The 21,818-nt window shown below is 43.2% G+C and overlaps 1 protein-coding gene across 1 annotated transcript in view; it reads left to right on the plus strand.

Annotated features, from left to right (window-relative positions):
* Window positions 1-21,818, plus strand: part of tfcp2l1 (transcription factor CP2-like 1) — a 36,222-nt gene that overhangs the window by 12,543 nt on the left and 1,861 nt on the right. Inside the window, exons 3-14 of the mRNA XM_060930555.1 lie at window positions 1,847-1,920; window positions 7,474-7,479; window positions 15,963-16,068; window positions 16,363-16,469; window positions 16,555-16,707; window positions 16,870-16,980; window positions 19,011-19,105; window positions 19,430-19,481; window positions 19,601-19,694; window positions 19,786-19,876; window positions 20,500-20,582; window positions 20,682-20,824. Of these exons, the coding sequence (XP_060786538.1) occupies window positions 1,847-1,920; window positions 7,474-7,479; window positions 15,963-16,068; window positions 16,363-16,469; window positions 16,555-16,707; window positions 16,870-16,980; window positions 19,011-19,105; window positions 19,430-19,481; window positions 19,601-19,694; window positions 19,786-19,876; window positions 20,500-20,582; window positions 20,682-20,824 (1,115 nt within the window). The remainder of the gene's footprint in view (window positions 1-1,846; window positions 1,921-7,473; window positions 7,480-15,962; window positions 16,069-16,362; window positions 16,470-16,554; window positions 16,708-16,869; window positions 16,981-19,010; window positions 19,106-19,429; window positions 19,482-19,600; window positions 19,695-19,785; window positions 19,877-20,499; window positions 20,583-20,681; window positions 20,825-21,818) is intronic.

A 21,818-nucleotide genomic window follows, 5' to 3' on the forward strand; every position in this document is an offset into this window, starting at 1 on the left:
TAATTCAAAAGGTTTAACAAAAATCATGCATTAACTGTTTGGGAATTAGTCCTTTTTTACATAGTCCTTTTTTCACAGACTCAAGTCATTGCACAAACTAACATATAATTAGAAATATAAGAAATGTATTTACTACTTGGATGCAAATCCTTTGCAATCAGTGACTACCTGAAGTCTGGAACCCGTGGACATCACCAAATGGCAAGTTTCTTCCCTTGAGATGTTTTTCTTGCCATCGGTTCCTGCTTGTTTGTGGGTCTTTTTGTCTTCTGTAAGTGAAAAGCATGCTCAGTTGGGTAAAGATCAGGTGACTGACCTGGCCATTTAAGAGCATAGCTTCTTAAGGCAAAGAAACATTTGGGTTGCTTTCATGGTATGTTTTGGGTCCTTATCCATCTGTACTGTGAAGTGCCATCCTGTCAGTTTTGCAGCATTTGACTGAATATAGCTCTATACACTTCAGAATTCATCCTGTTACTTGTATCAGTAGTTGCATCATTAATAAACACCAGTGACTCGGTTCCGTTGGCAGCCATGTGTGTCCATGCTGTAACGCTGCCTTCACCGTGTTTGACAGATGTTTTTTGTATCATGAGCCTTTCCTTCCTTTCTCCATCCTTTTCTCTTCCCACCATTCTGGTCCAAGTTATTCTTGGATTCATCTGTCCAAGGAATCTTGTTCTAGAACTGAGCAGGGTTTTTATTTATTTATTTTTATTTTTTAATAAATATTTTCTAGCAAAGCGTAATCTGGTATTTATGTTCTTGAGTATTCCCAGTGGTTTGCATCTTGAGGTAAATCCTCTGGATTTACATTCATGACAATATCTCTTGATTGTAGACTTTGACGGTGATGCATCTTTTGTCCTTGAGAATGTTCTTCAGTTGTCTCGATGTTGTGAAGAGGTTTTTCTTCAACAAAGAAATAATTATGCAATCTACATTAGTTGTCTTCTAGGCCTTTTGGTGTTGTGGCGCTCACCAGTGCGTTCCCTCTTTTAAAGAATGTACCAAATTGTTGATTTGACTAATTTAGAAGTTTCTGCTATCTGCCAGATTGGCCTGAGGTGGTGTTTTTTTTTTTTTAAGTCTAATGATAGCCTCCTTACTTGCATCGACATTTCTTTGGGCCACATATTAAAAGTTCCTATGAACAGCTACCAAATGCAAATGAACACATGGAATCAGCTAATCAACTCCAGACTTTTACTTAATTTGTCATGAAATAACAAGGAAACAGGTCACGGCTAGCCATGTAACTGTTTATCAGTCAATTGTCCAATTACTTTTGAGCCTGTGAAAAAGGAGTGACTATGTAAACAAATGCCTGTAACTCCATTCATTATCTATACCACCAATCCCAACCATTCATACTCTCCTCTATGGGCATTTTAGACAAACCAGTTAACCTAATCCACATATTTGTACTGTGGGAAGAAACCCATGCAGGCATAGGGAGAAACGCACTCCACACAGAAAGTCCCCAGTCAGCCATGAGGTTCAAACCCAGAAACTTATTGCTGTGAGGCAACAGTGCTAACCACTGCACCACTGTTCTGTTTTCTTTTTCCTTTTATTTATTTATTTATTTTTAAGTTAAATCCCATAAATTAAAGCTGGAAGTCTACTCTTCAAGTTGCATCTTGATAGTTTAATTTCAAATCCATTGTTATGGTGTACAGAGGTAAAAGTACAAAAACTGGGTCACTGTCCAAATATTTATGGTCCGAACTGTATGTCTGTTCAGATTATCTTGACCTATTTTATAAGTAATGTTTAGGTTCAGGGTTAAATGGTGAAATTGACTATTTTAATGTAAATTAAATTCAGCTTTATTTTAATGTAGGTCAGTCCTACGAAATCCGTATGCTTAACCGAAATCTGTTGGAGTGTGCACATTTAAGCAGCAAGTGGGTGAAGGTAAGTTAAAGGTAGCCAGTTGTGCGTTTTCCACTTGTGCCTTGATGTGATCTGCTTTCTTTATCTGTTTTGTGTCTCCTGATGACTGATCAACCTTCCTTTCTAATTAGGGGGTTGAAGAACCTGCTTCATCTGCTTTCATCAAGAACCCAGTTGACGTCAAATATGCAATTATAATGATTACGACAACTTTTCCCAGAAGATAATGTTTCAGACAGGTTTATAAAAACCCTACAGGTTAAATCGAGTACATTTAATGGGTTCTTTGGTGGTCTTTCTTGAGGAACCCTAAAACAGTGTTACCTTATCAGAAAGCATTCCAAACTCAAACCTTTTTTGGACTGTAATTACCCTTAACTATAAAAAAGCGTCTTTTGAAAAGCCCAACTTCTGAAATATTTAACACTTCTGAACAGTGTTCTGTTAGCTCCAACATTTTTATAGATGCTTCAAGTTGTTGGAGCTTGTCCAAAATGTCCATTTGCCTTTCTGGATGAGCAACTGCTTTGGGAATTAAAAAAAAAAAATTGTACTGAGAAATAATGACTCACTGACTGCAAATATAATGTATTGAGCCCCAACATCAATTCCATTTGAGGCCTGTCTTTTTATCCATGTTTAATTTGCCAGTTTACCAACACAGGAATTCGACAGGTGGCACTGTATAAAATGAATAGTTGTTTGCCTCTTCCAAACCTTTTAAACCACTCAAGCATGCATTCAAATGTAAATACAACCCTGTTTCCAAAACAGTTGGAATGCTGTGTAAAAGGTAAATAAAAAGAATCCAAGAATTTGAAAATCATTTTGCAATCATGGAAAACCTTTATTGTATTGAAAATAGTACAAACACACGTCAAATGCTGAAACAGTTGTTGTTGTTTTTTTTTAAAACAAACAAAAAACCCCACAGTGGATATAAAGTGTATACACCCTGTTAGGTTTTTCTGAGGTTAAAAAAAAAATGAGACCATGAGAAATAATTTCAAAACTTTTTCCACTTTTATGGTGACCTATAACCTGTACAATTCAATTGAAAAACAAAAAATCTGTTCGGGGGGAAAACATGAAAAATAAACATACAATAAGCTGGTTGCACAAGTGTGTACACCCTTAAACTAATACTTTGTTGAAATACCTTTTGATTTAATTACAGCATTCAGTGTTTTTGGGTAGGAGTCTATCAGCTTGGCACATTTAGACTTTGCAATATTTGCCCACTCTTCCTTGCAAAAGTGCTCTAAATCTGTCAGATTGTGAGGGCATCTCTTGTGCACAGCCCTCTTCAGGTCACCCCACAGGTTTTCAATTGGATTTAGGTCTGGGCTTTGGCTGGGCTATTCCAAAACTTTTAATTTTCTTCTGGTGAAGCCATTCTTTTGTTGATTTTGATGTATGATTGGGGTCATTGTCCGTGCTGAAAGATGAAATTCATCTTCAGCTTTCTAGTGGACACCTGAAGGTTTTGGGCCAAAATTGACTGGTATTTAGAACTGTTCATAATTCCCTCCATCTCGACTAAAGCCCCTGCTCCAGCTGAAGAAAGACCACCCCAAAACATGATGCTGCCACCACCATGCTTCACTGTGGGTATGGTGTTCTTTTGGTGAGGTGCAGTGTTGTTTTTGTGCCAAACATACTGTAGCGGTTCGGAGGAGGGGGAGGAGCACAGAAAGACGGCAGGCCAGAATAAAGTTCCATAGTTATATTTATTTGTTCTTTTCAGACACAAATATAGTCCAGTCCTACAGAACACACCAGTTGGCTGGTTCAGGAGAGAGCCACCTTTCTCTGCGCTCTCTCTCTCTCTCTCTCTCTCTCTCTCTCTATATATATATATATATATATATATATATATATATATATATATATATATATATATATATATATATGGCGCGGTCACTGGGAAGACATACAAACACAGGTTAATTGACGTCAGGTGTAGTGATTCTGCCACTTACCTTCCCTGACTCCGCCCTCCTGTCACAGACTGGCGCATGACCATGCCCCCGCTGCCACATACCCCCACCGCCCGACTCAGGCCGGGCAGCCGTCCGGCCTGCAGCCGACTCCCCCCCCAACGGGAGAGAAAGTCCGCCACAACCATCTGCGCCCCCGGCCTGTGGATCACCTTGAAATTAAAGGGTTGGAGTGCCAGATACCAAAGAGTGATCCGCGCGTTGGCATCCTTCATGCGGTGGAGCCACTGGAGGGGCACGTGGTCCGAACGGAGGGTGAAAGGGCGTCCCAGCATGTAGTAGCGGAGGGCGAGGACCGCCCACTTGATCGCGAGGCACTCCTTTTCTATCATGCTGTAGCGCCCCTCGCGAACCGACAGCTTTCTGCTGATGTACAGCACGGGACGATCCTCCTCCTCCACCTCCTGGGACAACACGGCCCCCAGCCCTCTGTCCGACGCATCCGTCTGTAACATAAAAGGGAGAGAAAAGTCAGGGGAGTGTAATAGTGGCCCCCCGCACAGTGCAGCCTTTACCTCAGAGAAAGCCCGCTGGCATTGCTCTGTCCACTGGACCGGATCTAGTGCCCCCTTTTTAGTGAGATCAGTCAGCGGGCTGGTGACGTCCGAATAATTAGGTATAAACCTACGATAGTAGCCAGCCAGCCCCAGGAACTGTCTCACCCCCTTTTTGGTCTTGGGCCTCGGGCAGGCCGCAATTGCTGCTGTCTTGTTAATTTGGGGACGCACCTGCCCGTTGCCCAAGTGGAAGCCCAGATACCGTACTTCCACCTGCCCAATCGCACACTTCTTTGGGTTGGCTGTGAGACCCGCTCGCCTCAGCGACTTAAGGACGGCCCTCAGGTGTTGTACGTGCCGCTGCCAGTCATTACTATAAATAATGATATCGTCGAGGTATGCAGCCGCATAGGTGGCGTGGGGGCAGAGGACCCTGTCCATCAGCCGCTGAAATGTAGCGGGCGCCCCAAACAGCCCAAAAGGAAGAGTGACAAACTGGTGTAAGCCGAACAGTGTGGAAAAGGCCGTTTTTTTTCTTGGGATAATGGAGTCAAGGGGATCTGCCAATAACCCTTTGTCAAATCCAGTGTCGAGTAAAAGCGAGCCGTGCCTAGCCGATCGAGCAACTCATCAATACGAGGCATTGGGTACGCGTCGAATTTAGACACTGCGTTGACTTTTCTGTAGTCCACACGGAACCGGACCGACCCGTCGGCCTTGGGAACCGAGACTGCTGGGCTGCTCCAGTCACTGTGGGACTCCTCGACGATGCCCATCTCGAGCATGGCCTTGAGTTCTTCCCGAACCACTTTTTTCTTGTGTTCGGGCAGCCTGTAAGGCCAGCTACGCACTACCACCCCCGGGGGCGTCTCAATGTGGTGCTCTATGAGGTTGGTGCGGCCGGGCAGGGGCGAGAACATGTCCGAAAACTCGGTCTGCAACTGGGCGACCTCCGTGAGTTGGGTCGGGGAGAGGTGGTCTCCACAGGGGACCGGAGAGGTATGCGATGCCAATGCGCCCTTTTGAACCTCCGGCCCCAGCTCCGCCTTCTCCGGAACTACCGACACCAACGCTATGGGGACCTCCTCGTTCCAGAGTTTGAGTAGATTGAGGTGGTAAATCTGTAGCGCCCCACCCTTGTCCATTCACCTCACCTCATAGTCGACGTCCCCGACTCGCCGTGTGACCTCAAAGGGTCCTTGCCACTTGGTGGTCAATTTGGAGCTCGATGTGGGCAACAGTATGAGTACTTTATCTCCCGGTGCAAACTCCCTAAGGCGCGTACCCCTGTCATACAGGCGAGTTTGCCGTTCTTGGGCCTGCCGCAAATTCTCCTGGGTTAGGTGTGTGAGCATGTGGAGTGTTGCGCATAGGTCAATAACGTATTGAATTGCATTTTTACTTGAAGGTCCCTCTTCCCAATTTTCTCGCAGCACATATCTAAAATGCCGCGCGGCTTACGCCCGTATAACAATTCAAATTGGGAGAACCCCGTGGAGGCTTGGGGGACCTCGCGCACTGCACATAAGGGTTCGAGCCATTTATCCCAGTTATGTGTGTCCTCACTTATTAATTTTTTAATTATACTCTTGAGGGTGCGATTGAACCGTTCGACTAATCTGTCCGTTTGTGGGTGATAAACGCTGGTGCGGATCGGCTTAATACCTAATAGCCCATACAGTTCGCTCAGTGTTCGTGACCATAAACGAGGTGCCTTGGTCAGTCAGAATCTCTTTCGGGATTCCAACTCGGGAGATGACGCGGAAGAGTGCCTCTGCAATACTGCGTGCTGAGATATGGCGAAGAGGCACCACTTCCGGGTATCGCGTTGCATAGTCCACCAGAACTAATATAAAGTGGTACCCTCGTGTTGACCGATCTAATGGCCCGACGAGATCCATCCCAATTCTTTCGAACGGGGTCTCGATTAATGGTAGGGGGCGCAAGGGCGCTTTTGGAATGGCCGCTGGATTTACTAACTGGCATTCGCGGCACGCCGTACGCCACCTACGGACATCGCCGCGAATCCCCGGCCAATAGAATCGGGCCATTATTCGGGCTAGTGTCTTATCCTGCCCTAAGTGTCCAGCCATGGGATTAAAGTGAGCCGCCTGGAATACCAATTCCCGGCGGCTTTTTGGAATCAAAAGCTGGGTGATTTTGCTCTTTCGTCTGAGTGTCCTGCGTCACTCGGTATGGACCCTTTTCAGTCACGTGACCTTCGTAAATGCAACCGCCATTTTGGACATGTAGTGGACTTTGGCTCAAATCGGTTTGAATGCGAGGAAGGCGACAAACATAAGAAAAAGGAGCGAGATGCAGAAAACTGTATTTACTAGTTTACTGTAATTATGATCTGGCAGCTATTTACACCGGATCCAGTGTAAATAGCTGCCGGAGCCAACGTCCGGCCGGGCCGCGCGCGCGCCCGCGTGCCGGCTCCGCGGCCGCCGGCTCCGGCCGGGCCGCGAGCGAGCCCGCGCGCCGGCTCCGCGGCCGCCGGCTCCGGCCGGGCCGCGAGCGAGCCCGCGCGCCGGCTCCGCGGCCGCCGGCTCCGGCCGGGCCGCGAGCGAGCCCGCGCCAGCGGCTATTTACACTGGATCTGATGTAAATAGCTGCCAGATCATAATTACAGTAAACTAGAATGGAATGTTAACAGCAATGTAATGCCTTTTCTGGCTAATTTTATTTGTCTTACCTCCAACAAAGTGGTCACTACACAAGCGCTGGTATGCCGCTATCCATCTTCTCCGTCGGTCAGCATCTACCGGGATCTGATAAAATGATAACCCTTGCCTTGTTTGTTGATGGTTACTACATCCAGGTGCACAACAACATAGTGGCATGATGGAAGTCTTGCTGAAAATAAACACTTTCTTTGCTGCCGTTCCTCAATGCTGGCTGTGGTAAACTACGGGTAGTACATGTCCAAAATGGCGGCCGCGTTTGTCGTGACGTCACGTGAAAAGGGTCCATAATCTATCTTTCATAATAGAAAAATAGGGGAAGGACGGGGTGGCGTTCGGCAGGAGCGTTTGACCATCGATTACTCTCACTTGGTCAAACACATGCCGCAGAGTCTCGTCTTGTGACTGCTGTAACGGGAAATCCGCAAGGGATTCCCCGAGAGAGGGAGGAGGAGCCTGTGGCTCCTCACTCTGACGCGGAGATGGCGTAGATGGCTCTGCGACAGCTGCTCCCACCAAAGTGACACCGGGACCTCCCCCTGCTGACCTATGGCAGGACCCACTCTTCACTAGATGACTCAAGTCCCCGAATCCCGGCCAATCAGTCCCCAAGACTATCGAGTGGGTGAGGCGAGGATTAACCGCCGCCTTTACTATAAATTTTTCCCCTCGGAACAAAATGTGGACTGACGCCAACAGGTAGCTGTGAACATCCCCGTGCGCACACAACACCTTCACCCCCTGTGCTCCCCCCAATTAGCCTGGGCCCGCCCATCCTAAGCGTGACGCAACATGAGGGCCTGTTCCGAGCTTAGTCTGGCCAGGCAGGCTATCTACAGCATTTCCAAGCTCCCGAAAAATCGGGAACCAGTCAACTTTGAGCATCTCCAACGGCCCTGGGTAGAGGCGTGTTCAAGGCAGTGACGTAGTAGAACTGCGACCGGAAGCCATAGATTGTTTACAGAATCTATGCCGGAAGCGCTTCATTCACATCACGAACATGGAGCAGCGGCAAGCCTTTAACACAGCGGTAGATGCTGTATTGAAAGCATTCAACGGGAAGTTCTCATTGAAAATGGAGCAAAGAGCAGCCCTGGAGGTATTTATTGAAAGGAAGGACGTTTTCGCCTTGCTCCCGACTGGCTTCGGTAAGAGTTTAATCTACCAGTTAGCCCCGTCGCGTCGCATACGTCAGAGGAAAGAGTGATGTGATTGGTTTAAGCTTCGTCACAGCCTTTTCTGGCTTCGACCAGTAGCAAACTGAGGCATTTCAGGGAGGCGGGTCAACCACGGGCTCTGGGAAACGGTTGGGCTTAATAGCTTGGCCAGACCAAATGCTCGGAGAGCTTTGAAGTCGCGTTAGCCAGGCTACCCCCCAATGCCTCGTCTTGCACCAGGCTTTGGTGAATTGAGGTCTGATTACAACCGGAATCCACCAACGCCTGATATGTATCCCCTTGGATACTCACCGGTATGCGATATGCTCCGGCCCGATCGAGGGCAGCTCCTGGTGCGTCGGGGATCCGAACCACCGCGCCCACTTCTATTGCCGAACATTGCTGTTGGAGGTGGCCCGGCTCCCCGCAGCGCCAGCAAACCGGCACGGGCTTCCTCTCTGCACCGGCGCCCTGGGGCTCACTCACCTGAGGGGGGGAAGAGACAGACACAGAAGGGAAAAACGGGAGGACACCGCGGGTGTGACGGGCCAGCTGGGGTGGGGCCGGCCCCCGCCTCCACGGTGGGGGAACGGGGCGAGGACGAGACACGGGGGGGGGGGGAGAGAGAGAGAGAGAGAGAAGAGGATGTCCGCTGTCCTGCCGTCGGAACAGCCGCCAGATGGTCCTCCGCCAACTCGATGGCCTGATCCAGCGACGCCGGGCGGTGGCACTGGACTCACTCCGTAGTTCCCTCTGGCAGGCGGCCGATGAACTGCTCCAGCACCACCTGATCGAGGATTCTCTTGGCGTCGCGGTTGTTGGCCCTCAACTACCACCAGCAGGCGTCCTGGAGCTGCTGGCCAAACGCGAACGGCCGGCCGACTTCCTCCAGGCGCAGAGCGCGGAAGCGCTGTCGTTGTTGTTCGGGGGTGCGCCCACCCGCTGGAGGACGGCCCGGCGAAGGTCCGCGTAGGCCAGCCGGCGGTCCGCGGGGAGCTGTAGCGCGGCCAGCTGCACCTCTCCCGTTAGCAGGGGAAGAAGGCGCGCCGCACGCTGCTCCATCGGCCACCCCGAGGTCTCCGCGACTTGCTCGAAGAGCGTGATGAATGCCTCGGGGTCGTCCTGCAGGCCCACCTTAGTTAGTGTGAGGGGGGATGGCCCGCGATGGGAGCGCTGGGGGACCCCGCCGACGCGAGGAGGTGCCGGAACGCCTGACGATCTTCCTGCTGCGCCAGCACCAGGGCCTCGAACCGGGGCTCTTGCTCCTTCTGGAAGGTGATTAGCATCTGGTGCTGGCTCTGCTGGGCCGTGGCGAGGGCGTGGACCAGGTCCGCGAAGGGGGAGGACTCCATGGGGCTGTTCTTTTCCTGTGCTCCGTCCCGGGTTTTGGCACCACTGTAGCGGTTCGGAGGAGGGGGAGGAGCACAGAAAGACGGCAGGCCAGAATAAAGTTCCATAGTTATATTTATTTGTTCTTTTCAGACACAAATATAGTCCAGTCCTACAGAACACACCAGTTGGCTGGTTCAGGAGAGAGCCACCTTCCTCTGCTCTCTCTCTCTCTCTCTTTATATAGGGCGCGGTCACTGGGAAGACATACAAACACAGGTTAATTGACATCAGGTGTAGTGATTCTGCCACTTACCTTCCCTGACTCCGCCCTCCTGTCACAGACCGGCGCTTGACCACGCCCCCGCTGCCACACATACCTTTTGGAATTGTGGCCAAAAAGTTCAACCTTGGTTTCATCAGACCATAATACATTTTCCCACATGCTTTTGGGAGAGTTGGTGTGGGGTTGTTGTGTTGTTTTTTTTTAAACATGCAACCAGCTTATTGTACGTATTTTTATGTTTTTCCCCCTAACAGATTTATTTGTTGTTGTTTTTTTTCTCAATTGAATTGTACAGGTTACAATGGCGCTTGAAAGTTTGTGAACCCATTAGAATTTTCTATATTTCTGCATAAATATGATCTAAAACATCAGATTTTCACACAAGTCCTAAAAGTAGATAAAGAGAACCCAGTTAAACAAATTAGACAAAAATATTATATTTGGTCATTTATTTATTGAGGAAAATGATCCAGTATTACATATGCGAGTGGCAAAAGTATGTGAGCCTTTAGGATTAGCAATTCATTTGAAGGTGAAATCAGTCAGGTGTTTTCAGTCAATGGGATGACAATCAGGTGTGAGTGGGCACCCTGTTTTATTTAAAGAACAGGGATCTATCTTCACAACACATGTTTGTGGAAGTGTATCATGGCACAAACAAAGGAGATTTCTGAGGACCTCAGAAAAAGTGTTGTTGATGCTCATCAAGCTGGAAAACGTTACAAAACCATCTTTAAAGAGTTTTTGGACTCCACCAATCTACAGTCAGACAGACTGTGTACAAATGGAGGAAATTCAAGACCATTGTTACCCCCCCAGGAGTGGTCGACCAACAAAGATCACTCCAAGGGCAAGGCGTGTAATAGTCAGCAAGGTCACAAAGGACCCCAGGGTAACTTCTAAGCAACTGAAGGCCTCTCTCACATTGGCTAATATTAAATGTTCATGAGTCCATCATCAGGAGAACACGGAACAGCAATGGTGTGCATGGCAGGGTTGCAAGGAGAAAGCCACTGCTCTCCAAAAAGAACATTGCTGCTCATCTGCAGTTTGCTAAAGATCACGTGGACAAGCCAGAAGGCTGTTGGAAAAATGTTTTTTTTGGATGGATAAGACCAAAATAGAACTTTTTGGTTTAAACGAGAATCGTTATGTTTGGAGAAAGGAAAACACTGTATTCCAGCATAAGAACCTGATCCCATCTGTGAAACATGGTGGTCACAGTATCATGGTTTGGGCCTGTTTTGCTGCATTTGGGCCAGAACAGCTTGCCATCATTGATGGAACAATGAATTCTGAATTATCCCATCAAATTCTAAAGGAAAATGTCAGGACATCTGTCCATGAACTGAATCTCAAGAGAAGGTGGGTCATACAACAAGACAACGACCCTAAGCACACAAGTCATTCTACCAAAGAATGGTTAAAGAAGAATAAAGTTAATGTTTTGGAATGGCCAAGTCAAAGTCCTGACCTTAATCCAATCGAAATGTTGTGGAAGGACCTGAAGCGAGCAGTTCATATGAGGAAACCCACCAACATCCCAGAGTTGAAGCTGTTCTGTACAGAGGAATGGGCTAAAATTCCTCCAAGCCGGTGTGCAGGACTGACCAACAGTTACCGGAAACGTTTAGTTGCAGTTATTGCGGCACAAGGGGGTCACACCAGATACTGAAAGCAAAGGTTCACATACTTTTGCCACACAGATATGTAATATTGGATCATTTTTCTCAATAAATAAATGACCTCTCCTTTGTTTAACTGGGTTCTCTTTATCTACTTTTAGGACTTGTATGAAAATCTGATGATGATTTCGGTCATATATTTATGCAGAAATACAGAAAATTCTGAAGGGTTCACAAACTTTCAAGCACCACTTTATAGGTCACCATAAAAGTGGGAAAAGTTTTGATATTATTATTATTATCATCATTATTAGGTTTTTCTGATGTAAAAAAAAATCATTTTAACAGGGTGTATACACTTTTTATATCCACTGTACGTGTTCATTTTTAATTTGATGCCAGCAACACATTTTGAAAAAAACTGGGACAGAGGCATGTTTATCACTCAGTGCGTTTACATGCACATAGAGAAAATCGAATTTCTGCCGTTGCTCGACTGAAATCGAAGTTCAAAATGCCATGTATACACCTTAATTTGGCTGAAATTGAACCGAACTTGATTTCTCGGAATCGAGCTACACGACCTAGATTATGCGATTTCTGCCAAGCTACTTAGTGCATGTATACCCTATTGAGCTACGTATTCGAGCTACTTACTTCAGCACTGCCCCTTCTGCGAGTGACGAGACCACAAGCGGGAAACACAACAGCCTCGGTCGGCATGACAGCGGCATGAATCTTTTCTTTTTGTGGCATTGTTTGCACTGTTAAAATTTAGCTCCTGTATCACCAAATACATCTGTACAGCTGTTGCATAGCTGTGAATTGTGTACATAAACAAGTCACTGTATTTGTGTGTGTGTGTGTGTGTGTGTGTGTGTGTGTGTATATATATTATAGATGTCCAATATCTGAAGAATGTCAATAAAAACAAAAAATTGAACTTTTTGTTTGTTTATTAAGACATAAGTTAAATTGTAAGCAAAAAATGGACTTTAGAAAAATATACAATTGTGCAAAATAAGTTGTCTTACAAAACAGTGGTCTGCGCAGGACAGTTTGTAGCCATACAGTCTGTTAGAGCAAGCCTAACAGCTTGAGCACGGAACTTGTGAACACAGAACTGCCAGTGTTGCCAGATTGGGCGGTTTTAAGTGCATTTTGGCGGATTTGAACATGTTTTGGGCTGGAAAACGTCAGCAGTATCTGGCAACACTGCTGATAACTTTGTTTATGCTCTTGAATAGCTCTTCTTCATGACGACAACCGGAAGTGTACCAACACGATGGGGCATGTAGCGCCACCTGTGGCTCGGGTGCACAATGCACTTCACACACAGCTCGATTTCATTGTGTGCATGTACGATTGGATTTCTCTGGCACCCTGCTGGGGACCTTCAGCTCGATTACCGACAGCAGCTCGATTTGGATGTGCATGTAAACGTAGTCACTGTGTTGCATCACCTCTACTTTTTAACAACACTCTAAATATTTGGGAACTGAGGAGACCAATTGCTGTAGTTTTGAAAGTGAAATGTCCCATTCTTGCCTGATATACAAGTTCAGTCGCTCAACAATTCGGGGTTTCCTTTGTCAGATTTTGTGCTTCACAATGCGCCAAATGTTTTCAGTGAGAAAACATTTCTCACTGGACTGCAGGCAGGCCAGTTTAGCACTGGCACACTCTTACTGTGGAGCCATGCAGTTGAAAAACATGCAGAAAGCAGTTTGGCACTCAGTACGTTTACATGCACATCCAAATCGAGCTACTGTCGGTAATCGACCTAAGGGTCCCAGCAGGGGTGCCAGAGAAATCCAATCCTACATGCAGACAAGGAAATCGAGCTGTGTGAGGTACATTGTGCACCTGAGCCACAGGTGGCGCTACACGCCCCATCGTGTTGGTACACTTCCGGTTGTCGTCATGAAGAAGAGCTATTCAAGAGTATAAACAAAGTTATCAGCAGTGTTGCCAGATACTGCTGACGTTTTCCAGCCCAAAACATGTTCAAATCTGCCAAAATGCACTTAAAACCGCCCAATCTGGCAACACTGGCGGTTCCGTGTTCACAAGTTCCGTGCTCAAGCTGTTAGGCTTGCTCTAACAGACTGTATGGCTACAAACTGTCCTGCACAGACCACTGTTTTGTAAGACAACTTATTTTGCACAATTGTATATTTTTCTAAAGTACGTTTTTTGCTTACAAAAAAATTTTTCTTTTTGCTTACAATTTAACTTGTGTCTTAATAAACACACAAAAGTTCAATTGGTTTGTTTTTATTGACATTCTTCAGATGTTGGACGTGTGTGTGTGTGTGTGTGTGTATATATATATATATATATATATATATATATATATATATAATGTATGTATATATATAATATTGTGTGTGTGTATATATATATATATATATATATATATATATATGACTTGTTTATGTACACAATTCACAGCTATGCAACAGCTGTACAGATGTATTTGGTGATACAGTAAGTGAGCTAAATTTTAACAGTGCAAACAATGCCACAAAAAGAAAAGATTCATGCCGTTGTCATGATTCGTTGTCATGCCGACCGAGGCTGTTGTGTTTCCCGCTTGTGGTCTCGTCACTTCCGGAAGGGGCAGTGCTGAAGTAAGTAGCTCGAATACATAGCTCAATAGGGTATACATGCACCACGTAGCTCGGCAGAAATCGCATAATCTAGGTCGTGTAGCTCGATTCTGAGAAATCAAGTTCGGTTCAATTTCAGCCGAATTAAGGTGTATGCATGGCATTTTGAACTTCGATTTCAGTCGAGCAACGGCAGAAATGCGATTCTCTCTGTGCATGTAAACGCACTGATTGTCTTGCTGAAATACTCGAGGCTTTCCCTGAAAAAGATGTCGTCTGGATGGCAGCATGTTACTCCAAAACCTGTATACATCATTCAGCATTAATGGTGTCTTCCCACTAATGCACTCTCATACCATCACAGATGCTGGCTTTTGAACTGTGCACTGATGACAAGTCGGATGGTCCCTCCTCTTTAGCCCAGAGGACATGGTGTCTGTGATTTCCAAAAAGAATTTTAAATTTTGATTCGTCAAACCACAGGACAGTTTTCCACTTTGCTTAGTTCATCGTAAATGAACTCGAGCCCAGAGACGGCAGCGGTGCTCCTGGATATTGTTTTATATATGGTTTTAATTTGTATTTGTGGATGCAGTGATGAACTGTGTTCACAGATGTTTTTCTGAAGTGAGTCCATGCAACAATTTCCACTACAGAATCCGATCTGTTTTTGATACATGTTCGTCTGAGGGTCTGAAGATTACGGGCATCCAATGTTGTTTTTTTGCGGACAGAGGTTTCTTCAGATTCTCTGAATCTTTTAATGATTATATGTACCATAGACGAAAAGAACAACTTTATTCAACCCACGTACACTTGTGAAATTCCTTTCTGCCTTTAACCCAGCTGAAGCAGTGAAGAAATACATGAGCGCGCGCGCACATACTCGGAGCAGTGGGTAACCATGCTAACAGCCTCACTCAAGGGCATCTCAGCCGAAGGCCGCCCCATATTAACCTAACTACATGTCTTTGAACTGTAGGGAAAACCAGAGGAAACCCACACAGACACGGGGAGAGCATGCAAACTCCACACAGAAAGGCCCCCCGTCAGCCACTGGGCTTGAACCCAGAACCTTCTTGCTGTGAGGTGACAGTGCTAACCACTGCGCCGCCCACACCAGTGTGCTGCGCTGACAATGATCCCCAAATTCTTTGCCATTTTCAGTTGAGGAATATTAGTCTGAAATTGTTGCACTTTTTTTTTTTCTCCCCCATTTCATTACACAACTTTTCCAGACATTTGTTGCCCTGTCCCAACTTATTTGAAATGTGCTGCAGGCATTAAATTCAAAATGAGCATATATTTTTCAAAAAACAATAAGAATTCTCAGTTTCAACATTTGGCATGTTGTACTATTTTCTTACACGTTTGGTGACGGACTGGAGATCCTTCACCCATTTTTGCTCCTCAAAGACTAGACCTTTCCTGGATACTGATTTTGTACCAAATCATGATTACAATCACCTGTTTCAAATCGTATAACTTTTTTTAAAATTGTTTTACCTCATTATTAGCCTTAAATTGCCCCAGTTCCAACTTTTTTTTGGAATGTGTTAGAGGCCTGCCTGAAATGCAAGAATGGATCTATATAAACAAATGAAATGAAGTTGACCAGACAAAACATGAAACATTTTGTGTGCATTCTGTCAGCAATGAAATACAAGTCAAATTAAGTTTAGAAATCACTGCCTTCTTTTTTTTTAATTTCCATTTTCCACATTGTCCCAACTTTTTCTGATTTGGGGATGCTGACAGTAAAGTTTTACCTTCTGCAGTTTATCACTCCAAATACAGTGATAAATCTTGTAGAAATTTCTCCAAATACATGCCATACCCTATACTAAAGCTAGCTTTGCCTCTTAACCAGAGCATTGTCCGTGTGGTGTTTCATGATCGGCGCCTGCAATACAGCGAGTACCAACAGTTGGAGGGATGGAGCTGGAACCGGCCAGGAGACAGAATTCTGGATCTTGGTGGGTGTCCATCAGTCTCATGTGGGCATCTAATGCTTCAGAAACAGTGTCTACCCAGCTACACTAATGATGAAAAAAATCTTTGTAGGTGTAGGAATATTTTCAGTGGATAATGCAATAATGAATGTTGTACATCTCTGACAGAAGACTCTGAATGGCCGCTTTAGAAAGAGTAAATTAATATCTCAAAATCCCGAATCCCATTTCAAATCTCATCCCATTCTCAGTTATTTAAAAAATGTTCATATAAAATCTAATGATGTTCAAAAAGTGGGCATGTTGCTTTTTATTCAGATACTACCCTCTCTGTGGGGATAATAGAGTCTCAAGCTAATCCACTGCAGCTGAACACTGTTGAGTTCCTCTGGGATCCTATCAAAAATGCTTCAATATTCATTCAAGTAGGATTCTTTAATAAAGACTTAAAAAATTACTTATTCCACTGCCTTTAAATCTTGATTCATTTTATTCATAATTTGATTCAAGGTAAACTGTATTAGCACGGAGTTTACACTCAGGAAACATGGTGGAGAGAAGGGAGTTCCCTTCCGGATTCAGGTCGATACTTTCATACAGAACGAGCATGGAGAATACCTGGAGCATGTGCACTCTTCCAGCTGCCAAATCAAAGTGTTCAAGGTAAAGAAAAGATTCTTGCATTGTGTACTCCTCAGGTAAAGCGGTTTGTGTTAAGTTATATCAGCTTCATGTTAACATATGAACAGGGTTTCTTTGAATGCCTTAAAGTATGAGGGGTTTGTTCACGTTTGTTATTAATTCAACCCTTTCACCATCATCCAGCCAAAAGGAGCAAATCGTAGGCTGAAGACAGACAGAGAGAAAATTGAGAAAAAGAGTCTTCAAGACAGAGAAAAATATCAACAATCCTTTGAAACTACTATACTTACTGAGGTAAGCTATATAGAAGGCTTTTGATTCATTACACAGACAAAATTGACATTATATAGAGTCAATATTTGATTATGAATGAATTTATTTTTTTCGAACATGTATAAAAATGTATGTAACTATTTGTACATACAAAAGAAAGAAAATGAAAAACAGTGACAAAAAAAGAATAAATAAAATAACAAAGAGCTAATACCTTACAGTACACCGCACATTGTTCGAAAAAGGAGTGGGAAGAAGTACAATACTTTTTTTAATTTCCCACCCCCTTTTTAACTACCCCGAAATCCAAACTACATTAATACACCTATAAAAATATATACCATATATACACTTCATGAATATCCTATATAAATATATAATTACAAAAATAAATATATACTACATACCATATATATATATATATATATATATATATATATATATACACACACACACACACTTCATAATTATCTATATAAATATTTGGTTACAAAATTAAATATATACTACATTCCATATATACACTTCATAAATATCATATAAATATATAATTACAACAATATATATACTTTATACCATATATACACTTCATAAATATCTATATAAATATATAATTACAAAAATAAATATCTACTACATACCTATCCCTGTAAATATGAAGATATCTATCCCCATAAATAAATATATACTAAGTTAGTTCTAATATAACAATCAACCCTATTCTATTTATCCCTCATCATCCTCCATTAACATACTTCCTCTTCAATATACTTGTTTAAAAATATTTTTTTGTACCTTTTTTTTTAAACAGATTTATATTTGCACTTTGTTTTGTTTCTGTCTCCAGTCTGTTCCATAAAGTCACCCCACAGCTCGATATGCACATGCTTTTCATATTTGTTCGAACCTTTGGTTTTTTAAAATTTAGGTCTCCCCTTAGATTATATCCCCCCTCTCTCTCACTGAACATTCCTTGTATATTTTTCGGCAATAGATTATTTCTTGCTTTGTACATTATTTGTGCTGTTCTGAATTTGACCAGATCCATAAATTTCAACATGTGTGATTTTATGAATAGTGGGTTTGTGTGATCTCTGTATCCTGTTTTGTTTATTGTCCTTATTGCTCTTTTCTGTATTGTACATATCGGCTGCAGAGTGGTTTTGTAGGTGTTTCCCCAGACTTCGACACAATAAGTCAGATATGGCAAAAATAATGAGTAATATAGAGTATGCAAAGATTTGCAATCAAGAATATCTTTTGTTTTCCACAGAATTGCCAAGCACTTTGCCAGTTTTGCTCGTACATATCCTACATGAGGTTTCCAGCAGACTTTAGGATCCAAAATCACACCAAGAAATTTAATTTCCTGTACCATTTCTATCTTAGTATTGTCTATTATCAATTCTACATTACAATCTATTTTGTGTCTCCCAAACAACATGATCTTTGTTTTGCTTAGATTTAATGATAATTTATTTTTGTCAAACCATAGTTTTAGTTTATTTATTTCAGTTGTGATTATCTCTAAAGTCTGCTGCAAATTCTCACCGGAACAAAAAATATTGGTGTCATCTGCAAACAAAACAAATTTCAGTACTTGCGAAATTGTACATATGCCATTGATGTATATTATGAATAATTTCGGACCTAATATTGACCCCTGTGGTACCCCGCATGTAATGTTTTATGTAATGATTATAGAATTTGGTCCAAAGATGCACAAATAACCGCAATATGGACATGCGCACCATTGTAGCAACCACCTTTTTTTTTCCTCTCCCCTTTTTGCACTATGCCTGAGACTCATAAGGTATTATATTAATTATTAATTGTGTAATGTCATTAAAATGGAATTGTTTTTAATAGTTTAATATGGGCAAATCTCTGTCTCTGTCTGTCTGTGTTTGTCTAGATTAGCCTTAGTGACAGAGCAACCAGAGTTATTCATCATATAAAAGTAGAAACATTGATATGTGAACAATGAATAGAGTATTTTCATGGGTTGCACACATCAGTGAAGGAGACGAACATTTATTCCTTTTCTGCAGTGTTCTCCCTGGCCTGATAGTCCATCCATCAGCAGTCTAAGCAGCAGTCTGTCTCCTGTGTGCCATATCTCAGCTTCTCACAACTTCAAGGATGGGTAAGTCTTCCCCACCATTAGCCAATGTTGGTGTCTTATGGAAAATGAAAGAAAGTATCACAGATTACTTCTTCCTGCTCTTGGGCTTTTTAAGTTTGTCTGTTTTTGTATTTGATTATTTAAACTCTTTTGGATTTGATAGGGAATTTAATATTTGGATATTATGGGGAATTTAAAGTAGCACAAATTAGCTTTATAAATGCATTTACAATGCACAAGTTAGGCTTTGTGATTGAAAATCTGCTCACTTACTACGTATTGAATTTTTTAACTGGATTCTGATAAGCAACTCGGCTATCCTTTTCACATTGATAGAGACAATAGACACTGCTCTCTGAACCAGTGGAAGGAGCTACTCCTGCCCAGCTGCTCTGCTGTAAGTACAACAGACTGGTCATAATGTTAATTTCCTGATGTTTTATCTTTTTAGGCATATGTTCGGAGACAGTGGGTGCTACCCTAATTACAGGGACTATTCTTCTTTTTGCACTGTAGCAGCTTGTGCCCTCACTGTCCCCTCAGGAAGCACAGGAATGGCTCCACCGGAACAGGTTCTCATCTTTCTGTAGGCTTTTCTCCAACTTCACAGGTAGGATTTAGTGTTGCTCAGTTGTACGTGTCCCCCTAAGTTTCAAAGACCCCTATAGAGACTATATTGTTGTACTGGATGTCTATTGTAGGTGCTGATTTGGTTAAGATGAGCCGAAATGACTTTGTTCAGATCTGCGGTCCTGCTGATGGGATCCGCCTGTTTAATGCCATTAAAGGGAGGCAAGTCTGTTAAAGGACAAGTTCTGTGTAATAGGTTTTATTCTATCCACGTTCACTGGATATGAGCAGTTGCGCACTCTGATTGGCTAATCTACTACTAGGCTATCAGCTCATATGCCATGAGTAGAGAAAAACAAAATGGTGGCGCATGTTGCTCAACCAACTGAGGACAAAATATTCGAAAACAAAACCCCCAAATAACAACAAAATACAGAATAAAAGTATTTGATTTTAAGAGCGTATCTTTTTTTTTTTTTTTTCAAGAATAATTATTATAGCATTTTTTTTCCACAAATTGCTACTGTCATTTCGGCAGTTTGTTTACATTCTCAGCGGAAATGATTTTGCCGGATGTTTTGTATAAAGTTTTTATTTATCGAATTTGCTAAAAATAAAAATACTCTGTTTCTCCAGTGAATGTGGTTAGAATAAAACAGTTATTCCACTCGATCTTGTCATGCGTGGCTTATAGCCCACTTGGTACTACGCACGTTGTTGGCTATCAGCTCATGTATGACTCGATTTTGTGGAATAACTGTTAAATATCCCAACATGTATTTGACTAAACCTGTAACTTTACTCTGTTGTGTGGTTGTATCATATGCTGCTTTAATATGCTGCAGGTGTATCCAGCCACGCCTCACAGTGTACGTTTCCCTACAGAAGCACAAAAATCAGCCAAACAGCAAATCATGCAATGATGATGGTAAAAATATAAAGTTTTAAAAATGGACTGGATTAGCTAGTACAAGGTCTTATGTGATTTCTCTTTGCTCTATTCTATGCTGTTCTTATTTTTCCATAGTATACCATGCCTTGTCCTTGGAGCACTTAACTCTGCTTGAGCTCACTGAGAAGATAGCGGGTCTATACAGTGTTCCAGTACAGCAAATCTGCCATGTTTACAGACTAGGACCAATGGGGATATACGTCCTGGTTTCAGATGAGGTGAGGTGGCCAAGAGTTCATTTCCCAATGGACTAGACATGTTCTACCTTAAAGGAGATATGCAGAACCTTTATTTGTAAATACATTTCTGAGTGGATAGTATCTCCATCCTTGACTCTTGTATGCTGCATAGATGGGGGGAAAAAATATTTTTTGAGAGTTAAAATCGACCGTGAAGTTGGCATTTGAGCTGCCCCGCTGAGCCAGCCAGTCCTGAGTGCGTGATGTCACAGCAGTAACCGGTTTTAAGCCCGAGGCCTTTTACAGCTATAGACCAAAGTCATATAAATAAAAATTTACGGTGAAAGTAAGAAATGCCGTTACCGACTTGCTCAACTAAGACTGATTTGACTTCACTGATTGTGGGTTGACTCTCATTAAAACAGGATAGGCGTTATAACTTATGCAGCATACATGTACATGCATGCATTTTCACTGATAAAACACAAAAGGCTAATTAAATAATCAGATGAACTGAGGCAATCACATTCTGAAGCAAATTAAATAATCTTATACTGGTAACTTAAACACACAATACAAGTTACATGTATTAATCTAAATGCAGGTAAACAACTAGTGGTGTTTTTGTTGTTTTGTATCCAAATGAGAGTCGCGGCTTACCCGTCTGTGTTCTCGCTTCTTGAAGGCTGACCTTGTGGCCGATTGTTTTGAAACAATCTGACTTTCGGTTGTTTGTTTAGTTCTCCATTCATTCACTTCTTCCACATAAGGGCGAGATATTGCTGCTGAGGCAAGCATATCCAGCGGAGAAATCAGACGGCTGGTCCACTCATTCTCCATTTTCTCCATACTGAGTACTCCGCCATTACTGCTTGGCTCAGGCAATTACTAAAACCCGGGACGGGATGTCACCGGTTTTAGCATCAACTGTGGGGAGGTCACTGCCCAAGCAATAATATGTCACGTCACATCATGTTCCGTCCCTGGTTTTAGCAACAACCCTCAGCTCACACTCTGGGAAAACTGGTGCAAC

This window comes from Neoarius graeffei, chromosome 9 (assembly GCF_027579695.1).
Source record: "Neoarius graeffei isolate fNeoGra1 chromosome 9, fNeoGra1.pri, whole genome shotgun sequence".
In the NCBI taxonomy this organism is placed as follows: Eukaryota; Metazoa; Chordata; class Actinopteri; order Siluriformes; family Ariidae; genus Neoarius; species Neoarius graeffei.